The sequence below is a fragment of the Neofelis nebulosa genome, chromosome 12 (assembly GCF_028018385.1).
Source record: "Neofelis nebulosa isolate mNeoNeb1 chromosome 12, mNeoNeb1.pri, whole genome shotgun sequence".
NCBI classification, from domain to species: Eukaryota; Metazoa; Chordata; class Mammalia; order Carnivora; family Felidae; genus Neofelis; species Neofelis nebulosa.
In genome coordinates this window covers 93,704,169-93,730,531 of record NC_080793.1, presented here as the reverse complement: position 1 = coordinate 93,730,531, position 26,363 = coordinate 93,704,169, and the positions used below count along the sequence as shown (strand labels likewise).

Below are 26,363 nucleotides of genomic sequence, written 5' to 3'. Positions count from 1 at the left end.
CACACATGAGCAGCTTTATGTGTGAGCAGGAGTTTTCCTTGCTCTGGGGTCAGGCAGGGGTCAGGAAGGAACTTCCTAGTTCACACAGTAGTTGCATGTTCAGTTTTATAGGAAACTGCCAAAGTGTTAACCAAAATAGCTGTGCCATTTTGTGTCCCCCAGCAATGGACGAGTGATCCGATTTCTCTGCTGTTTCACTGTCCCAGCAGGTGCGTGCTAGTGTCTTATTGTGGTTGCTCAGCTCACTCACTAGGTCTAGGAGGCTTTTGGAGATTCTTTGCGATTTTGTGTGCAAACAATCACATCAGCAAATAAGAGCAGTTTTATTTCTTTCCTTTGCAGTCTGTATGCCAGTATTTCTCTTCTTGCCTTACGGTAGTGGCCTAGCATGTCTGCTGAGCAGAGAGCGTTAGGAGGGCCACCGGCCTTGCCTTCCTCCTCCCTCAGGGAGAAGACCGTGTTTCACCTTGCAACATGATGCTTACAGATTCTGGCAGGTTCTCTACAACAAGTTGAACCAGTTGCCCTCTGTTGTTAACTCACTGAGATTTTTTTTTTTTTTTTTAATTTTATTTATTTTTTTTTTCAACTTTTTTTTTTATTTATTTTTGGGACAGAGAGAGACAGAGCATGAACGGGGGAGGGGCAGAGAGAGAGGGAGACACAGAATCGGAAACAGGCTCCAGGCTCCGAGCCATCAGCCCAGAGCCCGACGCGGGGCTCGAACTCACGGACCGCGAGATCGTGACCTGGCTGAAGTCGGACGCTCAACCGACTGCGCCACCCAGGCGCCCCTACTCACTGAGATTTTTTTGGTCATGAATGGCTGTTGGAATTTGTAGAATGCTTTTTCTGTGTCATTTGATAGAATTATTTTTTCTTTAGCTTATTGATATGGTAGATTTTATTGTTTTTCAATATTTAACTATCCTTACCATACCTACAATAAATCCCGTTGGTAATGGCATATAATTCTTTCTGTGCATCGCTGGATTTGGTTTGCTGCTATTTTGTTCAGGATTTTGTGCTTAAGCTCTGGAGAGACATCGGACTATTGTTCTCTTCTTTTGTACTATCGTTGTCTGCTTTGGTGAAAGAGTAATCCTAGCTTCCTAGAGGGGGTGGAAATGTTCCCTCCTCCCCTGTTTTCTGGAAGACACTGAAAACTGGTGCTCATTCTTTAGATGTTTGGTGGCATTTTCCAGTGTCTCAGCAGTAGTCTTGTGCCCCAGGAGCCTGCAGATTTTTTATCACACAGTATTTTCGAGTAATAGTTGAAATTACTTTTCTGCCTTCAAGGTGCTCAGGTGCCCAGACAGGTTAGAACAAGCACATACAATAATTTTCAAATAAGGTTTTCTCTGCTCATCCTGGAATTAGAGACCAGGGTCCCATACTGGGACGCGGGCTGCCGCCATCTTGACAGCTGCCAAGCTGGGTGGGGGTGGGGGGTGGCATGGGGCAGGGACAGGCAATCAGTCATCAGAATGGTGTGGTACTGGCATAAAGACAGACATAAACCAGCAAATAGAGTAGGGATCCCAGAAAAAAACCCCTTGCATGTGTGGTTAAATGACTTTTGCCAAGGATAACGAGTCCGTTCATTGGTGTAAAGACAGTGTTTCCATCAGTTGGTGGTGGAAAGACCGGGTGTACATGTGCAAAAGAGTGATATTGGGCCCTTACCTTATGCCTTGTGCAAAAATTAGCTCAAAATGGATAAAAATCCTAAACGTATGAGGTGAAAGTATAAAACCCTTAGAGGAAAGGCCTCGTGATGCTGGAGTTGGCAATGATTTCTTGGCTGTGACACAAGAGCACAAGCAACAAGAGAAAAAAATAGGTAAATCAGACTTCATCAGAATTTAAAACTTCTGTGCTTCAGAAGATGCTGTCAGCAGAATGAAAAGTCAGCCTACAGACGGGAGAGACTGGAAATCACAGAGCTGTCTAATCAGGGACTAACATACAGAATGCATAAAGAACTCCTGAAGCTCAGCAACCAGAAACAAACAACCTGACTCAGAAATGAACAGAGGACTTGAGTAGATGTTTCTCTGGAAAAGATACACAGATGTCTGATAAGCACATGAAAAGCCTATTTTAACTATTACGGAAATGCAGATCAGAACCACAATGAGATAGACTGCGTATCCACCCGGATGGCTGTTACCAAAGCAAATGAACTAACCAGAAGTAAGAGGTGTGGGTAAGTGAGAGACTGGAGTCCTTGCATGTTGCTGGTGTGGTAAATGGTTTTACTATGGAAAACAGTATGGCAGTGTCTCAACAAATAAAAAAAAAATAAATATATGATCCAGCAGTTCCACGTGTGGGTATATACCAAAAGAATAGAAAGCAGGGACTCGAGCGGATATTCGTCCACCCACATTCATACAGCGTTCACCATAGCCAGAAGTTGGAAACGAGCCGTGTATCCATCGGCAGGTGCACGGGGAAAACATGGTGTGGCACATACACACAGTGGAATACGATGCAGCCTTAGAAAGGAAGGAGATTCTGACACCTGCTACAGCATGGATGAACCTTGAGGACATTATGCTGAGTGAATAAGCCAGACACAGAAGGACAAATACTGTGTGATTTCTCTTATACAGGAACTGCAAGAGTCAATTCCATAGGGAGGGCGCTGGGTCGGCCGGGGGGGGGCGGGGGGTAGTTAGTGTAATGGGGACAGAGTTTTGGTTTAGGAAGATGAAGTTCTGGAGATGGTTGGTGGGGACGGTTGCACAATGTGAATGTACTTAATGCCATTGTACACTGAAAATGGACTAAGATGGTCAATTTTATGTTCTGTATATTTTACCACAGTTAGCAAAGGGAAAAAGGAAGGCACTCTCTCTTCCTCTTCTTTTCTCTTCCCTTCCGGAACAAATCCGTGTAAAAGCCACTGGCAGGGCCACGAGATGTGGCTGAGGGCAACAGCAGGATGGCGAGCGTGTGAGAAGCTAACCTGACTCAGGGAGTCAGAGCCTGCCTGGGGTTAGCAGGGCTCCTGTGTGTGGCCGGGTGGCCCCGTGTGGAGCATCAGAACACACACAGGGCCCAGGCTTCCCTGAAGGTGGTGGCAACAGCCATGAGGGGAGAAGGGTCACACAGAGGGTCCTGGTTAAGGATTACAGAAACGTAGAGGGGCCCTGTGTGTTGGATTGGAATTGATAGTACTAAGGTGAACTCAGTTTCCAGTTGATGATGCATGCACGTAGAAATAAACGTGGCTGGGGCGCCTGGGGGGCTCTGTCGGTTAAGCGTCCGACTTGGGCTCGGGTCATGATCCTGTGGTTTGTGGGTTCGAGCCCCACATCGGGCTCTGTGCTGACAACTCGGAGCCTGGAGCCTGCTTCGGATTCTGTGTCTCCCTCTCTCTCTGCTCCTTCCCCACTCACGCTCGGTCTCTCTGTCAAAAATGAATAAACACTAAAATTTTAGAAATAGTGTGGCTGCAAACATGTGGAATGTGTGCATGCGTGTACATATTTTTTTTTAAGTTTATTTCAGAGAGAGAGAATGATCAGGGGAGGGGCAGGTAGAGAGAGAGAGAGAGAGAATCCCAAGCAGGCTCCACACTATCAGCACAGAGCCCAACCTGGGGCTCAAACTCACAAACTGTGAGATCATGACCTGAGCCAAAAATCAAGAGTCAGACACTTAACTGACAGAGCCCCCCAGGCGTCCCACGTGTTCGTATCGTTTAGCTCTGTGTGCTGAGCAGGCCCGCTGGCGGCAGCATGCCCATAGCCACGAGCACACCCAGCACCCAGACTTGGTTCCTAAATGCTGTTCTTCACCCATTAACCCCCCAGGCTCCGTGGCTCTAATCGTGAGGAAACAGACACATTCTGCAAGCTAAGCGCCTGTACTCCGCAGAAATGAGGGGCGTCAGAGTCCGGCAAAGACTTTGGAGCTCGCTCTAGAGAGTGAGAGACAGGACAGCGGGTACAGCATGTGGTTCTGATGCTGTGGCGTGTTTGCCGTGAGCAGCACTGAGGTCACCAGGGAAGCTCCAGTGAGGTCTGAGGGATAGCGGCGACTGGTCACGTATCAGTCGTCGTCTGATCTGGGGGAATCTAGAGGTTGTCTTTGTCGAAACATAACGCTAAATTATTTGGCGTATTGGGCGGCGTGTATGCAGCGTATTCTCCGACGGTTCAAGAAAAAATATTCTTTGTATTGTCTTTTTATTTAAGTTTGAGATTGCTTCAAAATAAAAGATAAAGTCTTTTCCAAAAAAGTTTTTAAATTGAAACTAAATTGCCCGACTGTGTGGCATGCTGCTGAGCAGTCCGAGACAAAACTCACGAAGAGGCCATCGGAGACCTTTGCTGGAACAACTTTCCATGGATGGTGGACGCCAGAGGGATACGGGTGGAAACTGAGACACGCAGCGGCAACCACAGTCCACTTTTCAGAGTGTTGGCTGTGAAGGGGGACGAAAGGGCCTTGGAAGCGGGGGGCTGTGGGGAAGGGTCTGGACACAGTGACATGTGCTTGGAAAATCGGGAAGGCGTGGGGCGCCTGGGTGGCGCAGTCGGTTAAGCGTCCGACTTCAGCCAGGTCACGATCTCGCGGTGCGTGAGTTCGAGCCCCGCGTCAGGCTCTGGGCTGACGGCTCGGAGCCTGGAGCCTGCTTCCGATTCTGTGTCTCCCTCTCTCTCTGCCCCTCCCCCGTTCATGCTCTGTCTCTCTCTGTCCCAAAAATAAATAAAAAACGTTGGAAAAAAAAAAAAAGAAAATCGGGAAGGCGCAGCCCAGGTAGGGCAAGTTTTGGAGAAGTTCTGTCTTCAGATATTTGAACATATTTGAACTCTTGCAGAGTCAAAGTCAAAGAGATGCTTCGTGTTAACTTTTAGAGGAGAGAAGCAGAGCCGGCGGCTCTGACTGGACGTCGGAAGACACGCTGACCTATCCAGCAGCTGGACGCTTGTTACTCCTGCGAGAAGCGAGCCCCCTGGGGTAAAACTTGGCAAGCAGACACGGCGCGGTCGGCGTCCTGCCCGACTCCTGGATGTGACTGCCCCGGTGATTGAGGGCCGGGGGCTGGGGCCCCGTGGATCTGCGGCTCTCACCACACTCTTGGGCCCACGGCCACGCGATGTCGTTCAAGTAGGAAGTTCCCAGCCCTTTCTGAAACCTTGGATGTGAGAGAAATGACCGGTTCTTGGGGTCCACGTCTGCTTTAACCGCCACGTGTGGGAATTGAGGAGAGCACAGTGGGGTTCTCTGTGGCTTACTGCCCTCATCACAGGGCTAGACAGTTTCACATTTGCAGTGACCAGGACATCCCGGTTCCATAAACATTATTCTGAACTGGGGAAGGTCTGATTGCCCACCTGCACACAGGCCATTGGCCGGGAGGGTGTTACGACGCAGAGACGGGCACCTGGCACCCCCATTCTTCATGCCTTGAGGGGCCGTTTGTGCGTTGGTGATGACAGCAGCTTGGGGCACAGAGGGTTGGTCGTGGGGATGATCCTTTATTGTTTTCCTACTTCTTGGAGCCTGGTTTCTTTTTAGACACAGCGTATTTGGAAGTGAGGAGAAGGTAAGAATAGTAGCAAGGTAGGGTCCCCATGAGTTTATATTTAGGGAATGTAGAAAACTGACATTTTTTTATTATGTATTTAGACAAATATGTTGGCAGAGCAGTGAAAACAAATGAGTTATTAGCAGGTGAGTGGGAAGGCCCTTGTGGCAAATAAATTAGAACTGTGGGCCAACAAGGAGCTTATGATAATGGTGTTTTCTCTGTGGCCACCAGGAAAAAACGCTCTTTACCTTTTAAGTGTCTGCTGACAGCATGGCCCTTCACAAATTACTCTGACTTTAAAAAATTCTGTTTTATATATAACGTAAAATAGGAATTGAAAGTCTTTTTGCTTCTGTTTATCTAAAGAGAAGCCTTCTATTTTTTTTTTCCTATTGGGGATTTAAATACTAAAATGTTATTTCTAAGTGTCTGAATAGGGGCGCCTGGGTGGCGCAGTCGGTTAAGCGTCCGACTTCAGCCAGGTCACGATCTCGCGGTCCGTGAGTTCGAGCCCCGCGTCAGGCTCTGGGCTGATGTCTTGGAGCCTGGAGCCTGTTTCCGATTCTGTGTCTCCCTCTCTCTCTGCCCCTCCCCCGTTCATGCTCTGTCTCTCTCTGTCCCAAAAATAAATAAAAAACGTTGGAAAAAAAAAAATTAAAAAAAAAAAAAAAAGTGTCTGAATAGTTCATCATTAGCCATCTATAATTCATCCCAATTATAAGTTATAATAATTTAATAGAAATAAATTCATAAATATAAATTAAAAATTTTAGTGGATTTTTAGGTTGTACAAATATGCCTTCTTAATGAACACAAAAGAAGAGATCAGTTTGGTACAAGTATAATATCTTCTCTTCCAAGACTTTGAAAACAGTTTCTTTTGAATTGTTGCATGATTGATTTCCAGTGACTTTCTGTGAACAAAAACGTGGTTTTCGCAGGCCACAAATTAAGGAGATGTGAGATTTCTGAGGTCAGGGAGGCGGAACCAAAGCATCTCTGAGATGGCTTTCCCCGATCCTATTTTAATGCCGTGTTTCTCTCTGACCTGAGAAAAAATTGTGTTTTTTCAATTGTTGAAGTTTTTCAAAATATTTCCCCTTCCAGTGTCTTCACACGTGGTTGTTGAAACGGGTGAAGACTCAACCAAATGGAAGTCTGAGCTTCAGTGGTGAAACCTGCTCACCAGCCAGCCACCTCACCCCTGGGGGTTTGCTGAAGGAGAAACGTGGAAATCAAAAGGTCCTGGGCCTGAAGTGTTTCTGTCTTGTTTGTAAATAAAGTCGGGGGTGGTGGCCTGAATGTCTGGCAGTGAAGACAGGAGTGGGTCAGTGGCGATGCACCTGTGTGTGCATCCCTGAGTGCGCGCCTGGGCGGGTGTGTAGAAGGGCAGGAAACGGCTTGTGGTGTGCTTCCAGACTCCCCCAAGGCCCCGTGCAGACAGCGGGAGGGGGGCTGTGAGGTCTCAGGGGACAGGCGGGAGAGGGGTCGTGCGGTCTCAGTGGATGGGTGGGAGGGGGCTGTGTGGTCTCAGGCAGGACTGAGGCATGCTCCCTACCAGAAAGCCGTTTGGCACAGGCAAAACCAAGTTTTCAAACGTGGATTTAGTCGTGATTTGGGCATTTTGCCAGCGGGTGGTTTTGGAGGCTGAGCCTGCCAGGCAGTGGTGCTGTGCTAAGGGAGTGGGGGTGTCCAGGCGGGCCCCTGGGTGGACCCCAGCACCTCAGGTGTCCTGGGTGAGCCTGAGGACGCGCTCAGAGGAGGGCCTGCACTCAGGGTGCCCGGGCGTCCGCTCGGTGCTGACTCGTTCAGGTGAGGTCGGCCCACTTCTGTGGATTTCACAGCAGAGATGGTTCTTGAGAGAACACGTGAGCCGTCCCTTCCTTCCTCAGCTTCGTCCAGACAAGTACTGCCCTCAGCAAAGCCATTTTCGTTTTTGGAAGTGCTGAGAGCAACGTCGCTTGCACCCTCGTCTGGGGATGTCCTTAGTGCCGTAGATGTGAGGTGTCCCCTACTCCCCTACTTGAGGCTAGAGACTTCCCAGCTGCTGCTCATGTAGCTGGCCTGCTGGGTCTCCCCACCCCCAGCTGCAGGAACCTGAACCCCGGCTCCCGCCTGTCCGCTCCTGTCCACTCACACCGCTGCTGTCCCAGTAGGCCCCTGGTTCTCAGCTCCCCACCCCGTGAACCACCGCCTGGAGGCTGGCTCAGACCCCCAGCCCCGAAGAGCAGAGGCTGTCCACCCGGCCGAGTTAGAAGCCCTCAGACTCCAGCTCCCCCCTGGTGCAGCCCCTTGTCCTCTGAGCTCTCCTGTGCTCTGTGGAACTGTGCTTTCTGGTCACTCACAGTAAGACGCTCTGGGGGCCTCAGTGGCTCAGTTGGTTGAGCACCTGACTCTTGATCTCAGCTTGGGCCTTGATCTTGGGGTCGTGAGTTCAGACCCTGCGTCAGGCTCTGCGCTGGTTGTGAAGCCTACTTAAAAAAAAAATTTCTTTCCCATCACTGTATATGAAATGACAAGGTCCTGGCACTATACGCAGAGTAGGAATTTGGGTGCCAGCTTCAGCTTTTCTGTCTCTCTTATTGGACAAAGTCTGTTGGGTTGGGGAGTTAGGCGTGCACTGTAGAAGGAGCTTTCTGACAGCATGACTGATCATAGAAATAGAACAAACATATAAGAGCTCGTTTCTCTGTGCACGCGGCTGAAACACCACCTGGAGAGACAGAGAGACGCAGAGAGACGGGGCAGGCGCAGCCCACATTCCCGAGGGAGGAGGCGGACTTCAGTGCTGGATTGTCTGTTCTCAGCTTGAAGCCTCCTCCTCACCCAGCTCCTGACAAGAATGTGGTACTTAGTGAATTCTTGCTGCACGCCTCCACCAGGACATTCCTGAAGCATTGTCCTCCCCCCCCCCCCGCCCCCCCCCGCAGTCAGTGACAAAAGGCACAGAATTGCATCTGAGTTTCTGAGAGGCCTGGCTGTTGTCTCAGCCCGATAAAGGCATGACCAGGGATTGCGTTGTCACGTCCTGAAAATAAAAATACGAAAGTAAAGGTCTTCTGATTAAGACATCAGCGCTACACACGTCTTTATTTGTTCTGTCCCGGTATTTTTTGAAAAGTTCTATCGAGAAAATTACAGGGGGCTTTGGTTTTGAAGAACTGAATGGTGTTTTCATAACGTCACGAGCCGTACTGCGAATCCTTCATTATGGTTCACTTCTCTGCCTGTGCACAGAGGGGTGGAAACGGAAGGGTTTTCAGAACGTTCAGAGAATAGATACGAGAAGAACAGCAGAATTTAAACCTTTTAAAGTGTGTATAAAAGGCAGTGTTTGTGTCATAAACACATTTTTCTTAATTCATCACAATGTGCTGTTAGATGTAATTCTTTGATCTGTCAGGACTTCCAGCTGAGTCTGAGAGAAAAGAGACTCGTTACAACTTAAGTATATAATCTACTGAAAATACACGTTCCTCTTCCCCCTGCTCCAACAATCCCTCCAAACTGCAGTCCATTCATGTGGGATTTCGAGGATGCAGCTCTGAGTGGGAATCAGTAGTTTCTTTGTTCGTCACCGTGGCAACAAGCCCGCCTATCCTGAGCGGCTGGTGGATCTCGCAGGCTGATCGCAGGCTGGTGCTCTGGGCTCAGTGAGTGAGTTGGTGGCGGAGCAGGCTGGCGCTGCCATCCCCGGCCATGCAGGACCTGCCCCGGCGGGGCTCTGCCCTGCCCTTCCTCAGCGCCTTCCTGCAGGGCCGCCGGCACTCGGCCTCGGACCCTGTCCTGCAGCTGCAGCAGGGCCGCCGGGGCTCCGCCGCCCAGACGCTGTCCTCGTCCTCTCTGCAGGTGATGGTGGCCGTGGCCTCCGTCCGCCGCGCCGACAGGGACTCAGCGTGCCTCCAGAGAAAAAGTAAAGCTCTTTTCCTTCTTTCAGATTGCCACAGCTTTGAGTATGAACTGAGACTGCAGGTGGCATGCTGTGTTGAGACCGTCTAGGTTTTGACAGTTAATTCTGCGTTCTGCTTTTTACCGTCTGTTGCACTCAGGGCTTCAGTGGACATGGAATAGGAGATCAAGTGATCGGATGTTTTGTGCTTTTTCACGAAAACATACTTTTTGAAAAAACCCATGCCCTTGTAAAAGATCTGCTTTTACGGTTTCTTCTTCTTCGCCACCAGTGTGACACGTGGAGGTGATCGTGTGCGAGCGCCTCTTCTGTGTCGGGAGGTCCTGCTCTTAGAGCACAAGGCAGCGGTTTCACTGTGGCAGAATGAGGGGGTGCAGCAGGGCCGTCGTCTCCAATCCTGGAGGGCGTTCTCACGTTACTCTTCCATCTGGAGACTGGGTTTTGAATCTTCCCTTCCGTGTACATTCTAGGAAATCCAGGGCGTCCAACGCCAAAGTACACGAAGGTCGGAGAGCGGCTGCGACACGTGATTCCTGGACACGTGGCCTGCTCCGTGGCGTGTGGCGGCAGAGCTTGCAAGTACGAAAACCCGGCGCGCTGGAGCGAGCAGGAGCAAGCCATTAAGGGGGTCTACTCGTCCTGGTGAGTGGTCCTGGGCACCTGCGCAGGGCGGTGGGGCTGTGCAGCCTGCGGGCCGGCAGCTCCAGGAGCGGTGTGAAACCTCGTTTCCTCGTCGGTGAGATGGAAATAATAAAACCACCCCATAGTGTTTTTTTAAGCAAGTGAAATGACGTGTGTAAAGTATCTTAGAGAAACGGTAACCGGGGAGGTCTTACATGTCAGAAGTTACTAGAAATAATGGATTCGGCTCTAAGTTTGAGAAGTTACGAGGTGCGTGTGTGGTTTCCTGGTCTGACGCAAGTACTGTTGGCCTCCTGTTTGCTCCCATCTGCCGTGTGAAAGGGCGCGCGTGGGTGCACACGCTGCCCATCTGCCTCCGTGGGGAGCCGTGCGCCACGTTGGCTCAGGATGGCGTAAGGCACACGCCTCGTGCGTAGTATGGGATGCGGCTCGCTCAGCATTCGGTCATACCGCTTTCTGTTCTTAACAGTAAACTGTCAAGTATGCCTGTTTTGATGTAGTGATACCTCTGAAAACGTCTGGTAATCAAGCCACATCATGTCTGAAACCCACTAAGAGTTCACCGTTTAAAGAACTCTAGCAGTGAGTCATTTCTTGCAGCGGGAATCCCACTTCCAGGTCAGACGTTTGTCGACCCGCTTACCCGACTGCACCCCGCGCTCTTGCGTCCTGGGCTTGCTGGTATGCGTGTGGTGATGGAATCGGGTCGGCTGTCCCCACTGTTCCCCACAGATCGCATTCCAGCCTGAGGAGTGTTGTGAGAAAGCAAACAATGTTCCTGAGATGTGGTCGGACCCTAAATTTCTAATAATGCAGCTCAAGGCCACATGAATATTTTTGTTTCACTGTTGACTAAGCCATCTGAGTCTTTCACCTCTGATGCTTTCATGGTCCTTCTGTCCTCGCCTTGGTCTAACTACTGCTGAATTTGGGGGGTCCCCGTTAAATGTCAGGACTTGCCCTGGGGGAGAGTTGCGGTATCCTTCTGGACCCTGATCAGCTCGGCCGACGTCTCTGTTACTGCTCAGGTTCATGTGGCCCACAGCCCCCGATGGACTGCCCGGTGTTTCTCACTAGACCCCTAGGCAGGATCCGCTGTCTGTCGGGCCTCTGTCCATTCGTACATTCCATAAAAATCCATTCGTCTACAGGCCAGGCACTCTGCTAGACACTGTCACATTATAATGTCATCTTCATGAAGCGCTGGAAAAGTAGACATTGTTAATGTCCTTTTAGTGATGAGAGGATTGAGTCCGGAGCAACTAAGTAATCTACTACTTAGCTAGAAAGCAGAAAAGCCAGCATTTGAAACCAGACCCGGCTGACCCCAAAGCCCAGATGTTTCGCTAAATCACAATAAGTCGGCATTTATTCATAACCACTCGCGCCAGGATTTGTGCTAAAGACTTTACACCCACACCTTGTCAAATTGTCATGCCAACCCCACGAGGCAGGCGTTATCCCTGCCTCACACAACGGGTGACCAGGGGGCAGAATTGCCTTTGATGCCCGATGAGGTGGCTCTGTCACGTCTGCTAGAATCTCATGAGAGTCCTTGAAAACACTCTGCTGCAGTCCACAAATACTTTACGTCCTGGAATTTTTTCCAGGCTTTCAGGGTCTCTTAGAGCCCTAATTGTGATGCAAAATTGAAGCCAGAGCTGTATAAGAAAATTGTTCTACAACTGTTGAAATCGTAGAAAAAACAGGGACTTGATAACTCGTTCTCTCAGTACTTAGAGCTAGAACGTTCCAGGTTTTGTGTATCTCACCAGCCCCATCCTCCCACCTCAGGGTCACTGACAACATCTTGGCCATGGCTCGCCCGTCCACTGAGCTCCTCGAGAAGTACTGCATCATCGAGCAGTTCCAAAGGTAAATGCTGCACGCTGACACACTTCGATAAGCCAGCTCGCGTCTTCTTGTCTGTCACTTTTGACTTCAAATGGTCAAAGAGTAGGCAGTGAAGGGCTTCTTTTCAACTAGGAAGTTAAGGTTTTGAAAGTTATTAGTAATGTTTATTAATGCCAAAAGATGGTTGATTTTTTTAAAACTCTAGCTCTCAATATGGTAACTTCTTTCTTTTCTCCGGTAAGCCATGGCATAAAAACAATCATCAACCTGCAGCGCCCTGGGGAGCATGCCAGCTGCGGGAACCCCCTGGAACAAGAAAGTGGCTTCACGTACCTTCCTGAAGCTTTCATGGAGGCCGGCAGTAAGTCCCCCACTTCCCCTCCGTGAGTTACCAAGGACAGCACCCAGGCTTTCACCCACTCCGCTCTTGGGTCAGAGGGTGATGGAATGAACGAACGCTTACTGTAGGCTCCCAACGGGGGAGATGAGCTGACTGATTCTAGATAATGCGACCATTCTTCTCTGGCGTTGCTGTTGAAAGTACAGGATTTCTTTTGTCCCATGCGAGCAATCTTGGGAGGAGCCCTGTAGAAACAAAGCGTGCATGAATTGCCATCATAGTGTGCCAGACCTGTCCTACCCATCCGTCCCATCCCGTGGTACTGCTCTCTGTTCCGACTCAGACCACACGGCTTACTCATGGCAGCGGGACTGGAACACAGCACTCACTCATGCTGTTACTGAAGCCCAACTCTGCCCCCGGGTGGTACTCAGGGGTTCTTTACTGGGCAGTCCCAGGAGCCCAAGTCCGGGAGCCTAGGGATGGGGTCACTCAACACGTGCCATTCTCACCAGGCTGGAAAGCACCAGCCCAGGCCACTTTGGGGACTTGTTTCTAAGAAGCGTGTGCCTCGCTTTTTTGTCTCCACTAGGTGGAAAATCTGTATGCACCCAGCTTGTGCCACTTGCCAGTCCTTTAAATGCATTTCCACTCTTGAACAAGATGGCGTGCTGTCCTTCTGTGGCTGAGTAATTTGGGTGAAGGTCGTGGCCTTTATTAATCTGCAGTCCTGTTTCTCCTTAATTGTTTCTGGCTGAGTTTTAGCAGGAAATGTCTTGAGTAATAGAGAATGTGCTTTGTAAGAAATGCAAACAGTGAATTTACCGGAAATATAAAGAACCTATTATTTTAACCTCCGCATGCGGTGCAGCCAGCCTGCCTCACAGCTGTGCGCTTTTCACGAATCCACACGCTTCCTTCACACGGCTGCTCACGTACTGTCCTTTATGTTGATTTTTCTTCTCTGTTCTCTGTTTCATTGTCCAGTCTATTTCTACAATTTCGGATGGAAGGATTACGGTGTGGCATCGCTTACCACTGTCTTAGACATGGTGAAGGTGACGACATTTGCCTTACAGGAAGGGAAAGTAGCCATCCATTGTCATGCAGGGCTTGGTCGAACAGGTAAATTCTAGGAAGTGGACTTACTGTCTTAGAGCATATCTAAACCTGGACAGAGCGATGCTTCCTAATACGAGGAGAAAAGAGAAGTAGTCTTCAGAATCCTGTCAGAGTTTTGGATTCAAATGAAAGAAACCACTGAAAGAAATTTGAACTATGTTTGGAAAAGACAGTTTCAGTGACCAGTTATTTGTGAGAGTATTTTTGAAAGACCTAGGACTGAAAACTCATCATACTTAGTAAACAGATGGGTTTCTACGGCTCACTAAATGATCCGTCTGGTTTTTCTTCTTCAAAGGAAAAAAAAACCCCAACACTTTCATAGTTAATGTATTTTAAAAATGGCATTTTCCTTAACCAAAGTAATGAGAATAGAAAGCATTGTTTCATTTGGTGTGTTCTAGGCATTTTACACTTTTGTTTTTTTAAGTCTTTGGCAACAACGTGCACGTTGAAGGAGGTTAAGTAGTTTGCTACGCTGAGTAAGTGGCAGAGCCAGGATTTGAATTCAGGGCTGGAAGGATTTGGGTGGTGACGGGAGTCTATCTGTGCTTCAAATTCTGTGTAAAAATCAATGATTTTACTTAAAAATGCAGCAAATCTCAGTGTAGTGCTGATACTGTTACAAAAGCAGATACCGTAAGATTAGAATCTTAACTGTAGCCTGGTCCAAGCAGACACCTGAGCTATGTGCCAGCCCCCAGGTCTCCACGTGCCTGGGAGCGTTAGGAGGGCAGGGGCTCCGTCCTGCTTGCTTAACAGACTTGGCGAACCACACGCATGTCTTCTGATTTGCCTTTTATCTTGATATTAGTCAACTGTTATTGTTGGATTAATTGATCAATTATCACCAGTATGTTATTCATTTTAATTTGATACTAATTAATGCAAATGTATAATGTTTGTAATGCTAAGTTTGTTTTCTTTAATAACAAGTACTTACAGAATAAAGTTATATCTTGGTTTGGAGAAAAGTACTATTAGTATAGGCGAAAAGTCCAGAAATAGACTGAATATGAATAATAATCCCCCGGCAAAAAATACCCAGAAAGGAAAAATGCCAGGCTGGGAATGTGGCAACAACTCATGGCAAAGCTGGCAGGGGTGGGAAGGAAGTGTGCAGAGAGGGGTGATAACGGAGGGATTGTGGTCCAGCCTCTGATCCTCCTGTTCCCCAGCCCCACGGGGACCACATCAAATCCACGGTCTGCTTTCTGCTCTGAACACCCTTAAAATATCCCATCCAGTCAGTCCACACACCTTGGTGGACCTTCCCCTCACATCTCCCTCATCCCCTCTCACTTCCTTGTCCCCCTCACCACACTCCCCCTCATCCCCTCACCACACTCCCCCTCGTCCCTCATCCCCTTGCCACCTCCCCCTCGTCCCCCCATCTCTTGCCACACTCTCTTGGTCCCCCTCACTCCTGCATCCATCCCCATCACCCACACTGTCCTTCTCTGGGTAGAGAGATGACTGGATTCTCAGGGGAAGACGTGACATACAGACAGGGAATAAACACTTGTACAAGAAGTCAGTAAGTTATAGTGGCTCTTAAAATAATTCTTAATATGCTTTCCTAACACATATTCAAATTTTAAATCTTAAATAGTGATAACTAAACGATAACCTTCTTCATACCAATCTTCTCTTTACCTCTAGGCGTTTTAATAGCATGTTACTTGGTTTTCGCCACGAGAATGACTGCTGACCAAGCAATTATATTTGTTCGGGCGAAGCGACCCAATTCCATACAAACTCGAGGACAGCTCCTCTGTGTAAGGGAATTTACCCAGTTTCTCATCCCTCTCCGCAATATATTCTCTTGCTGTGACCCCAAGGCACACGCCGTTACTTTAGCACAGTATCTGATTCGCCAGCGGCATCTGCTTCACGGTTATGAGGCCCGCCTTCTGAAACACGTACCCAAAATTATCCACCTCGTTTGCAAACTGCTGCTGGATTTAGCTGAGAACAGGCCAGTGGCGACAGAAGACGTGGCAGAGGGGCCCAGCCTGTGTGCGGAAATCGAAAAGACTGTTTCTGAGGTGATCACCATGCAGCTGGACAAAGAGTTACTGAGGCAGGGCAGTGACGCCTCAGACTCCTTGCCGCCCGCTGCAGTGGCCGTGGATTTTGAGAATCAGGATGTGATTCTTTCCAGCGAACAGCAGATTGACCCTCTTTGGAAGAGGCGGAATGTTGAGTGCCTTCAGCCCCTGACGCCTCTGAAAAGGCGATTCAGCTACAGCGACTCTGACTTAAAGAGGGCTGAGTCACTTCTGGGGCAGGGGGCAGCTCCGTGGACGGGGCCTGCCGCAGCCTTGCTTGGCCATAACCCCAGACAGCAGAAGCCCATAAGCCACTGTCACACCCCCCAGTCTCCACAGCTCGATCTGAGTAAGGAAACGCTGGTCCGAAATACATTCTCTTTCTGGAATCAAGCTAAATTTGGAGGCCTGGAAGGACTCAGAGATGAGGGGTCACCGGGTTTCCATAGGGAGACTGCTGCGAAGGAAGTACAGCGGAGTAGAACCTTCTCCTCGGGGGTTTCAGGTCCCTACGACCCTGGGGATCCAGTGAGACCCAGCTTTGCAGATGTCCCTCAGGAACCAGACCGTTGTCCCCAGCAAGCGCCCCGTCTGTGTGGAGCTCCCGCCGCTCACTGCTCTGAGACTCCCCGCAGCCCCGGGGACTGTGACTTCCTCTGCAAAGTACCCTCCTCGGTTGGTCCCACAGCCCAGGAAGGCAAAGACCTGCCTGAGGTCGCTGCGCACGCTGCTTCGCAGGCTGAACTGAGTGCCGAAGCCAGGAGAGTCCTGGCGGCCAAAGCCCTGGCAGATCTCAGTGAGCTTGCAGAAGAGGAGGGAGTGAAAAGGAAGGTAGAGATGTGGCAGGTACTTATATTTCACTTAACTAATGTGTGGGAAACACTGAGGTCAGAGCCGAAACACAGTGTCTTACTAAATTTAAGTGTGACAGGAATCTGAAGACCTGTTTGTGTAACACTTAACTTTGGAACTTGAGGTTTCTCGGTGTGTGTGTGCAAGAAAGGGCTCAGCGCCTAGTACTTAGGGTGCTTGAGTGAGCAGGGTGTGGGTGCTCGTTGACGGGTCGGGCGGGGGGCTTCCTTCTGGCTGGGCCTCTGAGACCTGGCCTGGGGGCCGCTCTGAGCATCTCTAACCTGAACTCAGGTCAGGGAGCTGCACCTGGAGAACCACGGAGAGAGGTTCTTTCCCCGAGTCGTGGACCCAAGTGCTGAGTGAGGTGGGGGGGTGGGGGGTGATTCCACAGAGCAGACGGGAGCAGTCATGGAGTGCCTTTGTGCTGTCACTTTTTCTTGACCTTGGGTCTTTGGGGTCCATTTCTTGGCTTGTAAGTTGGAATGTGAAATTTTAACCCCTTTCTGTGGTGCACTTTCATTAGAAACACAGTCTTAAGTCAGCTGTACTCTTCACCCGGCATGAGCAGCTAGTGTAGACAAAAGGCAGGCCTTCCCACGTAGTTACCAGAAGCTAGTAAACCACCCAGGTGTGGAGCTGACAGGCCTGGCTCCGTGGGATCTAGACTCCTTAGCCCATAATGTCCCACAGATCATTCGCGTAGCTGCTCCTGTGTATTCTAAGTTAATAAGCAAGGCACGTGCACTTTCCAGGAGGGTCGGAACCTTCCACGTGCAGAGGTGGGAAGCTGAGGCAAGGAACCTCGCACCCGCTTACGGCCGTGTCACCGCAGAGCAAGTGCTCGTTGTCATCAGAGCCACGGGTGTTTGCCGAGTGAATACCTAACACACACAGATTTCCCACAACATGAAGTCTTTTCTTTCCACTCCAAACTGAACAAGCCTTTTGCTCAGTCTGTGGGCCCCTCCTTTACGTGGCCGTGGGCCACAGAGCTGGTGGCGGGACCCCTCGTGGGCCAGCCCTGCGCGGCTGAACTGTCATGTGAAAGCATTTCCTAGAGGTGAACACAGCCCCTTGGTTTAGATAGGCTTGCCCTCTGTTTCCTTTTCTGGATTTCATCATGGACCTTTGAGCAATAAGACCAGTTAGTTGAATTCTGTGATTTGGACCACACAGTGCTGCCTGTTCCCTCTCATCTGCTGTTAACGTCACCTGCTCTCGCAGGAACCCGTAAGGCAGGGGATACCCCACAGATTCTTTGTTAACTTAACAGTCCTCATGAGTTAAGCATCACAGACGGGGAAGTCAAGGGTCACAGGGGTCGGGTCCTGTGGCCGAACACAGCTGCGCGGGTGCAGCTCAGAGAACTGCATTCTGTCGTGTCAGAGAACGTGACAACGTGACAGCATTTTACTGGGCGAGCCTTTGGTTCGTGCCGTCCCACCCAGCCTCTGGTCACACTGCGCACCAGATCTGCCATGCACGTGATCGGTGGGGAACGGGGCCCCCACAGCCGAACTTCATGGCCTCTTTATGAGATAATGAAGAGGGACCTGGAGCCGGGGGACCCGGCAGCAGCGCAGCAGGAGCCTCACGTCTGGGGTCCAGCCAAACGCGGGGAATGCTGTGTGCCCCCTTCTCACTTCAGGCCTCTGAGCGAGGGCCCCCTCCCCTGGGCTGCACGTGTGCCCTTTGGGCCTCCAAGGACGGTGAATGAATGCATGTGGCAAGTATTATGCATATTACTGTAGCACACACGCACCGTATTGACTGAAACCTAGGTCTGAACCCCATCAGAAGTTAAAACTCTTCTTTTCCCTGCTCTCTGTGAGGTCAGCATTTAAAGCCGCCTGCAGGCGTTTGGGGTGTGGGCAAGACTTCTGGTCACACCCCCCATCAGATCTCAGAACGCGGGCTTGTCCCGTGTTCACATGGGACTCCGGAAGGGAATTGGAAAGAAGTGCATTTGCCCCGCTTGTCGCCTTCTAAGCTCTTTGCTGGAGCCGTCTTGGGGGGTTTAGTCGGAGCTCTTCTCACCCAGGGTAACGCAGATGTGCTCTCAGTCACGCTTTTTCCTCTGCCGTTCCGCTTCATTGCGGTGAGTATTTCTGCTTTGTTCCAAGCACCCTGAAAAGGAAGGCTCCCTCTCCCTCTTCCTGAACAGTTTCTGTGGTTTCAGGGTGGGGTGCAGAGCTTAGCGCTGAGGCCAACCCTCCCTCTGTGGTTGGCGGGGGGGTGGGGGCTGGTTCTTGAGCAGACCTTAAGCTAAATCGGCCCAACATGCAGGGCCCCCAGCTTCACAGACCGAAACTGAGGCTCAGAGAGACTCAGTGTCTCAGCCCAGTGTGCCACCTGCTGGTGGGGGCACTGGGAAGGTCCCCATCCACAGCCTGGAGCCCGGGACTGTCACTCGTGGACAGCCTGAGGGCCTTCAAACCTCAGTGGTGCTGCCTCTCTGTCCCTCCCTCTCCCCCTCCCCTTTCCCTTCTCACCCCTCCTCCTCCTCATTTCCCTCTCCTTCCCCTCCCCTCCCTCTCCCCTTCTCACCCCTCCCTATTCCTTTTCTCCCTCCCCATCCCCTCCCCTCCCTTTCCTCCTCACCTCTCCCTCTCCCTTTACCCCCCCCTCCTCCTCTTCCTCACCCCTCCGCTCCCACTCCCCCTTTTCTCCCTCTTCTCCTCTTCCCCCTGTCCCTCCCCTCCTCTCACTCTCCTACCTACCCCTTTCCCCTCCCCTCTGTCCCTCTTCCTTCTCTTCCTCTCTCCACTCCTCCCCCTCCTCTTCCCCTCCCCTTCTCCCTCTCCACTCCTCCCCCTCCTCTTCCCCTCCCCTTCTCCCTCTCCACTCCTCCCCCTCCTCTTCCCCTCCCCTTCTCCCTCTCCACTCCTCCCCCTCCTCTTCCCCTCCCCTTCTCCCTCTCCCCTCCCCTTCTCCCTCTCCCCTCCCCTTCTCCCTCTCCCCTCCCCTTCTCCCTCTCCCCTCCCCTTCTCCCTCTCCCCTCCCCTTCTCCCTCTCCCTCTTCTCCTCTCCCCCTCTCCTCTCCTCTCTCCCTCCCCCTCTCACCCTTCTCCCTGTCCTCTCCATCCCTCCCCTCCCCTTTCTCCCTCTCCTTCTCCCTCTCCCTCTCATTCTCCCTCTCATTCTCCCTCTCATTCTCCCTCTCATTCTCCCTCTCATTCTTCCTCTCCTTCTCCCTGTCTTTCTCTCCTTCCTCTCCCTCTTTCTCTTCCTCTTTCTTCTCTTCTTTTTAGAAAGAACTGAATTCCCGAGACGGAGCTTGGGAAAGAATATGTGGCGAAAGGGACCCTTCCATCCTGTGCAGTTTAATGTGGTCTTGGGTGGAGCAGCTGAAGGAGCCTGTGATAACCAAGGAAGACGTGGACATGTTGGCTGGCAGCCGCACAGAGGCCGCAGAAGCGTTGTTTTTGTTAGAGAAGGTAAGAGGCTGTTGGCCAGTTGATAAGTTAACCAAGGCCCACAAAGTGCGGGCTTCGTGCTCAGAACTCTCGCGGAAAAGGGAACTTGTGCCGAATCCCATATCTGGGGCTCATTTAGGTTTTTCCAAGGCGGGAAGAGATGCACACCCAGCATAACACTTAGAAGATGCAAAACCAGGGGCGCCTGGGTGGCTCAGTTGGTTAGGCGTCCGACTTCGGCTCAGGTCATGATCTCACGGTCCGTGAGTTTGAGCCCCGCGTCGGGCTCTGTGCTGACTGCTCAGAGCCTGGAGCCTGTTTCGGATTCTGTGTCTCCCTCTCTCTCTGACCCTTCCCCGTTCATGCTCTGTCTCAAAAATAAATAAATGTTAAAAAAAAAAAAAATTTAAAAAAAGAAGATGCAAAACCAAAAAGGGAAAATACCCATGATTCTAGGAACACCACTTTGAACATTTTCAAGTCCTTTCTTTCAAACATTTGCTAAGAAGCTGCAAATCCTTTCAGAAACAACTTCATATTTCATGTTTCAGACTCACACGCTCGCACGCGACCTTATAGATGAGGACGCCCCGTGTCTGGAGTCCATTTGCCAGGCTGCCCTCTGAGCAGCTGCCTGACAGAGATGAACCTGGAAGGGAGACGGAGGGAGGTCACCCCTGGGGCGTCGGCCAGGCCCTCACTGGGTCATAATTTCCGTTTTCAGCTTTGTTCGCCTCCACGGCCCAGACAGAGTGCAGCCCCATCTTATAGGGAAGAGGGGCAGCGTGTATAGAGCAGGACTCGAACTCTGATCTGGCACAAAGCTCGCGCCCATCTGTCACACGGCACCCGCCCCGGGTTCCACGGCCTTCACTGCCATCCCCGCATGCAGGGCACTTATGTTATTTCAAGTTGTTACCCCTCCACACAGCCCTGTAATGTTGAGTTCTGCTTGCGGGTCCTCTGCGTTTCAGATCAGGTCCTTACAGTAGATTTCAGAAGCCACAGCTGGGGCTCCTGTACTGGGCGCAAGTTCTTCCAGTGCTGAGGTGTCTCCTTTGCTTCTCCGAAGTGCACAGCCCCCGGGGGGTCAAGCCGGACACCCTCCGTCCTTCCCCTGAGGTTCCAGCTGGCGCACTGCTGGAGGCCACAGCACTGTCTGTCTGTCCCCCGTGCTGGTCCTCCTGTCTATCCCAGTGCTAAGTCAGCATTCGGTAGCTGCACAGAACCAGTTTTGTCCAGAAATAAGCGGATCGTCTCTGTTCGCGGCAAGGAAGACATTTGATCTGCAATGACACTTGCGTGCGTATTCACTTTTACTCTGTATAATAACTCCGCAGCTTGGATTTTACCTCCCGAAAGCTTTTCAGATGACACTAACACCCAACGGTGAATATCGGTAGAGCCCTTGGTAGGTCGTTCAGTATCAGAGGTTATGAGTACTTGGTCACAACCAGTTCCTGGCTCTGCGGTTGCTTTGAGTTTATTTCTTGAGGCATTTTTCAAACCGCTTGTTTGATTTTGATTTTGATTTTGATTTTGATTTTGATTTTGATTTCTGCAAACACAGGGCCAGCACCAGACCATTCTCTGCGTGTTGCACTGCATTGTGAACCTGCAGCCCATCCCTGCGGATGTGGAGGAGGCCATCCTTGCCCGCGCCATTAAAGCCTTCACCAAGGTGGGTCACACGCTGCAGGGGGCATAATCCAGAGGTCACTCACCTGCTCTGAAATAAAACTTTCAGCTCTGTTTTTCCTTATGGAAGTGTGTTTGACATTTCTCAAATGTAGTTGTAGACTTTAGCCAAAATATATTAATTTCCCAACAGTGCTATCAGAAAGAGCTGAACTTTTTGAAGAATGCTGGAACAGAGAGCTTTGATAGAGAAACACTTGGATATTGAGAAAATACTTCTAAATCACATGCCTGGTAGGAGTCAGAGAGTCTTTTCTGGTGGAGGAGTTCTGCCTTGGGCATAAACAAGTAACCGGCCCCTGAGAACCCAGCATCCGCCATTGATGGCCTGGTCCCCTGTCCTGTTAGCAAATCTAAGCAGAAAGTGAAAGAGGGGCACCTGGATGGCTCGGTCGGTTAAGGGACCGACTTCAGCTCAGGCTATGATCTCAGGGCTCGTGAGTTCGAGCCCCGCGTCAGGCTCTGTGCTGACAGCTCAGAGCCTGGAGCCTACTTCAGATTCTGTGTCCCTCTCGGTCTGCCCCTCTCTCGCTCGTGCTCTCTCTCTCAAGAATAAACATTAAAAAAAAAACTTTAGGGGCGCCTGGGTGGCTCAGTCGGTTGAGCATCCGACTTCGGCTCAGGTCATGATCTCACAGTTCGTGGGTTCGAGCCCTGCGTCGGGCTTTGTGCTGACCGCTTGCTCAGAGCCTGGAGCCTGCTTCAGATTCTGTGTCTCCTACTCTCTCTGCCCCTCCCCCGTTCACACTTTGTCTCACTCTGTTTCTCAAAAATAAATGTAAAAAAAAAAAAACTTAAAAAAAAAGAAAGTGAAAGAAAAGGTTCCTTCGTATGTACGCCCTTTTGGCTTACAGCAATGCTTCCTGGCTGAAGCAAGAAGCCAGGTCCATGCCAGGGGAAAAGGCACCCCTTACCCTGCAGCCTCTCATAGGCCATGTGGAAACGTCATTAAACAAAGAGTCCCGCTTTTCAGTGACAGCATCTGTGGTAAATGTTAGTGATGACACTAGTTATGTTTGTCCGCGTTCACAGCGTCTTCCCCTCTGCTCTCCAAGGTGCTGTCCTTCCTGCAGCTTCCTCGTTACCCGCGGGGTCTTTGTGGCACTGACCACCCTGGTCTCCTGGTCTCTTGTTGACAGTTTCCAGAGCCAGTGGCTCAGACCCAGGGTGCATGGTCCTTCACATCTGCATTTATGTCTTCAGGGACCGTGAGGCCACCTGCCCTTGGGGAGGGCTTAGCTGGATGCTTAGCAAAGTGAACAATTCAAACCACTACTAAGGTTAATGAGAAGTCTTTGCAGGTAGGATAGACAGTATGATTTCATTTCTGAATTTAATTGAAAAAAATTATTAGTGTTTGTTTCTCTAAAAGTGGTGGGAATTCTGTACAATTTCTGTTGGCCTTTTAGAGGATCCTAATGAAAAGTTAAACATAGCAGCTGTTGCAAACCCAACTGTAAAGAGGTTGGGAGATGTTGGGTGTCTCCCCGGGTGCATGGTCTTGTGAGCAGGGGCCCCGACCGCTCTTGTCCAGGGCTGGCTCTTTGAGGAGAGCTGTGCAGCAGCTGCAGCCATATGAGGAAGGTCCTGGTACCCTTTGTCCAGAGCTTTCCAGGCCCGCTGCGGCCCCTCATCAAACACTGGGGTCACCTAAGCCTGGAGTCATCAGCTGTGATGCAAAGCCCTTGTGTGCGTGGCCTCCGCCTGGGCCGCTGCGCGTCACCCCCACCTCGTCAAGGATGGGGATGTGGAGGGCAAGGGGACCCCGTGATTGAGACGCACACACTGTCCGGAGTCGTAGACTTGTTTGTCTCTGAGCCGGTGGTCTTGTGTCCACAGATGTGCTAGTTGGGCACAGCCTTCCTGCACCCCCTCCGGAGGAGGGGTTACTGACCGGGTGGCTCGTTTCTGTGGGTGTGGGTGTGGGTGGAGGTGTCCCGTTCTGTGTCCTACCATCACTCAACCCTGTGTCCCGGTGAACATGGGCAAACAGTCCATGAGCACGGACACGGTACCTCCCCACCAAGGGGTGAGCTGGCTGGCTTCTGGGACAGTTTTCTGTGTGGCAGATGAAGCCGCGAGCCTCTGCCAACTCCTCCCGGAAGTGCTAAGGTGGGGGGGGGGGGGTCAGTCCCGTGTCACGGAGGTCGGCTGTGAGCTGACGCAGCATGGCTGGCAGGTGGAAAGCCGGGTTCCCTGCTGTGCGGCTGTTGTGCTCTTCCCTGTGCCACCAGCAATTAGTGTCAGATTCACCACTCCGCCCTCGTGGCTGCCCTGCCTCAGTGAGTGGACCTGTCCAGGCACTGGATTGAATCTTTTGTTTTCATTCATAAGTTTGCCTTTGGCACAGTCAACAGTTCTAATACAGTCTCTCGGTTATAATTAACGTGGGACGTGAGTTGTGTGTGTTTAGTTGAATATAACTGTGTTTGTAAGTCAGGTTTTCTCCACCCCCTTTCTTTTCTACCAAAACAGGCTGATTAAAATTCTGTTACGGTGTCCTGAATCCATATATTCTTTGTCACCAGGTTAATTTTGACTCTGAAAATGGACCAATAGTTTACGACACCCTAAAGAAAATATTTAAGCACACACTGGAGGAGAAAGGGAAAATGACAAAAGATGGCCCTCAGCCTGACGTTTAGTGACGCTTCCCCACGGCGGACACTCCAGACCCGGAGACCCAGGCGGCGTTCGTGCGTACAGATGAACAGGAAGGGGGGTGTGGAGCCGTTTCGGGTCCCAGCACTTTATCTCAGACACTCTTGGTTTGTGCAAAGAACACTCATTTCTGTTGTGAGCGATTATTTATTTTAAAATACCCTTGAGCTACATTTTTGTGTTGAAAAATTGCCATAATGTTGGTGCCACTTTCTTGTATTTATTTAACTGAATTAATATTGTGTTAATATGTTAAGTACATGGTGTTTACATCTTTATTCTTTTTGACATTTTGGAAAAAGTTGTAATTCTTCTTTCCAAAACAGTTATTTTATTGATGGAGCTCTTGCTGGAGTTTTTACCAAGTAGGTAATTTTAGCAGTAAAACTTCACTGTGGATCCGTGAGCCTGATCCATGACCTGAGGAAGTCACAAAGTGTCTTCAACTATTTTGTATTTGTTAATAAGAAGGCGATTGATAACATTTTTAAAGGATTTTTTTAATTTGGAAATTTTTTGTTTTTTCTTTTTATAAATGTGTCAAAGGGTTTCAAAGTATATTATTTTTTGGAGTGATTTAGTTTTGTGTTAAGGGTGGTCGTGAGGTGGTTGGGATTTTTTTACTGTAGGAAGTAGACTCGGGCCTCCAGATGGCCTTGCTGATCTCTCCACACATCCAGCCTTACTCTCTCCAAACAGCGTCTTTGCAGGAAGTAGTCAGGCAGACCCTGTGCTGACAGTGTGAGGTGTGAGGGCCGCACAGATCAGGCATCAGGCCCAGGCAGGCACTGTGCTGACGGTGTGAGGGCCATGCAGCCCGTACCTCCCACCTCCGTCCTTCTGCAGACCCCGCTGCCCTAGGGCCCTGTCTTCTGCCACTTTTCACTAGGAAAATTAAGATTCTTAAACTGAAATGTGAGCACGTAGCCTGCATTCACCATATGGGCTTTAGTTAAGAAGTAAGTAAACTATTTGTTGCCTGACTAGTAACTGCCTAACGGGTTCTTTGTGGACCGAGCTGTCATTCAGCAGTTGAGGCTGTAACAAATGTGTGCGGTTATCAGAGGCCAGGCCGCACAGGGTGATCGTTTTTCCCAACAGATGTGATACTAATCAAACCAGTTTCACACTAAAGCTGTCACGTAATTTTAGAGACAGAAACTTGGGGGAAGCGAGACTAACCTTGGATGAGATTCTCCAACTCCTGCATCTCTGAATCCGGCACTGGCACATCAGAAACATTTTAGTCATTATGGGTCTTACTGACTCTGGTGGCAGATGCTGAATGCCGTTTCCTCCTACACTGTTTGAATTTTCTTGGGAAACCAGATCCAGTGAATTTTAATGAACTGGGTTGCCTGTTGCTGAGATTTCTCATTTTTAAGTGCCTGATCTGGGAAAGGGGAGAAAAGATAACATTTTATCCAAAGGTACATTATAAAAATATGTGTTTTACCCAAAAAGATGTTTACCCACATGTCTGTCAGTGTCACATGGACAAGGGCCAGCAGGGTTCATTCGACAAGTGGCTATTGGCCTGTGTCTGCGATGGTCAGGTTAGAGGACAGATCCCGTGCAGCCACAATGTGACCACGGCCTCACGCCAGCCTGAGGAGGCTGGTGGGACAGGTAAACCAGGCTGTCTCCAGGTTTTGTATTTATTCGAATAAAAGTGCAAACAACAAACCATAAGGCTCGTATGTCTTTAGCTTGGAGCTCTTGAGACCCTGACGATACGGAGGTGCCCTGGGAGGAGATGACCCTGTGGGCTGTGGTCAGCCCAGACTTTGCTGGTTCCAGACGAGCAGGTGGGGGTGGGAGGGGAGCAGGGCTCCAGGAGGAAGGAGTGAGGGGAGTCTTTAGGTCAGCGGGGCTCCTGCCTTTCCTGTATTGGAGTGGGTGAGGAGTTCTCTGTAGCCCAAAGGAAGGACCTCCGGGGTGGGGGATTCAGCTCCAGGGCCAAGAGTGCACACATCCAGAACTGACCGCCATGGCCGCACACGCGCTCTGCCTCAGGCCAGAGAGAAATATTGTTCACACTTGCCTGATGAAGGAGTCCTGGTCTGACGGACCCCAGACCCCATGCTCTTCCCCCCAAAGCCACCTGTGTGTGGCGTGCCCGGCAGGGACGGCAGGGCCCTTTCAGCATTGGGCTCTGTGGTGGCACCATAGAGCATCGTGTTGTTTGTGACTTAGCAATGGTCTCCATCCTCTGGAGCAGGCTGGGCTGCCGTGGTGCTGTCATGTGATCTCAGCATATCACACTTGG

General features: G+C 50.5%; 1 protein-coding gene across 9 annotated transcripts in view; it reads left to right on the top strand.

The window, feature by feature from the left end:
• PTPDC1 (protein tyrosine phosphatase domain containing 1) overlaps positions 1-25,780 on the top strand; it is a 66,606-nt gene extending 40,826 nt beyond the window's left edge. For 5 of the 9 annotated variants that reach the window (XM_058695927.1, XM_058695930.1, XM_058695924.1 and 2 more), the window contains 8 exons: positions 9,929-10,100; positions 11,895-11,975; positions 12,197-12,315; positions 13,282-13,419; positions 15,079-16,313; positions 19,571-19,756; positions 21,306-21,416; positions 23,962-25,780. In XM_058695927.1, coding sequence (XP_058551910.1) covers positions 9,929-10,100; positions 11,895-11,975; positions 12,197-12,315; positions 13,282-13,419; positions 15,079-16,313; positions 19,571-19,756; positions 21,306-21,416; positions 23,962-24,078 — 2,159 coding nt within the window. In that variant the 3' untranslated portion in view covers positions 24,079-25,780. Of the gene's footprint in view, positions 1-6,655; positions 6,791-9,232; positions 9,462-9,928; positions 10,101-11,894; positions 11,976-12,196; positions 12,316-13,281; positions 13,420-15,078; positions 16,314-19,570; positions 19,757-21,305; positions 21,417-23,961 lie in introns of those variants that run through there. The other 4 variants (XM_058695932.1, XM_058695925.1, XM_058695926.1 and 1 more) reach the window with 4 other exon arrangements.
• The last annotated feature ends 583 nt before the right edge of the window (positions 25,781-26,363 follow it).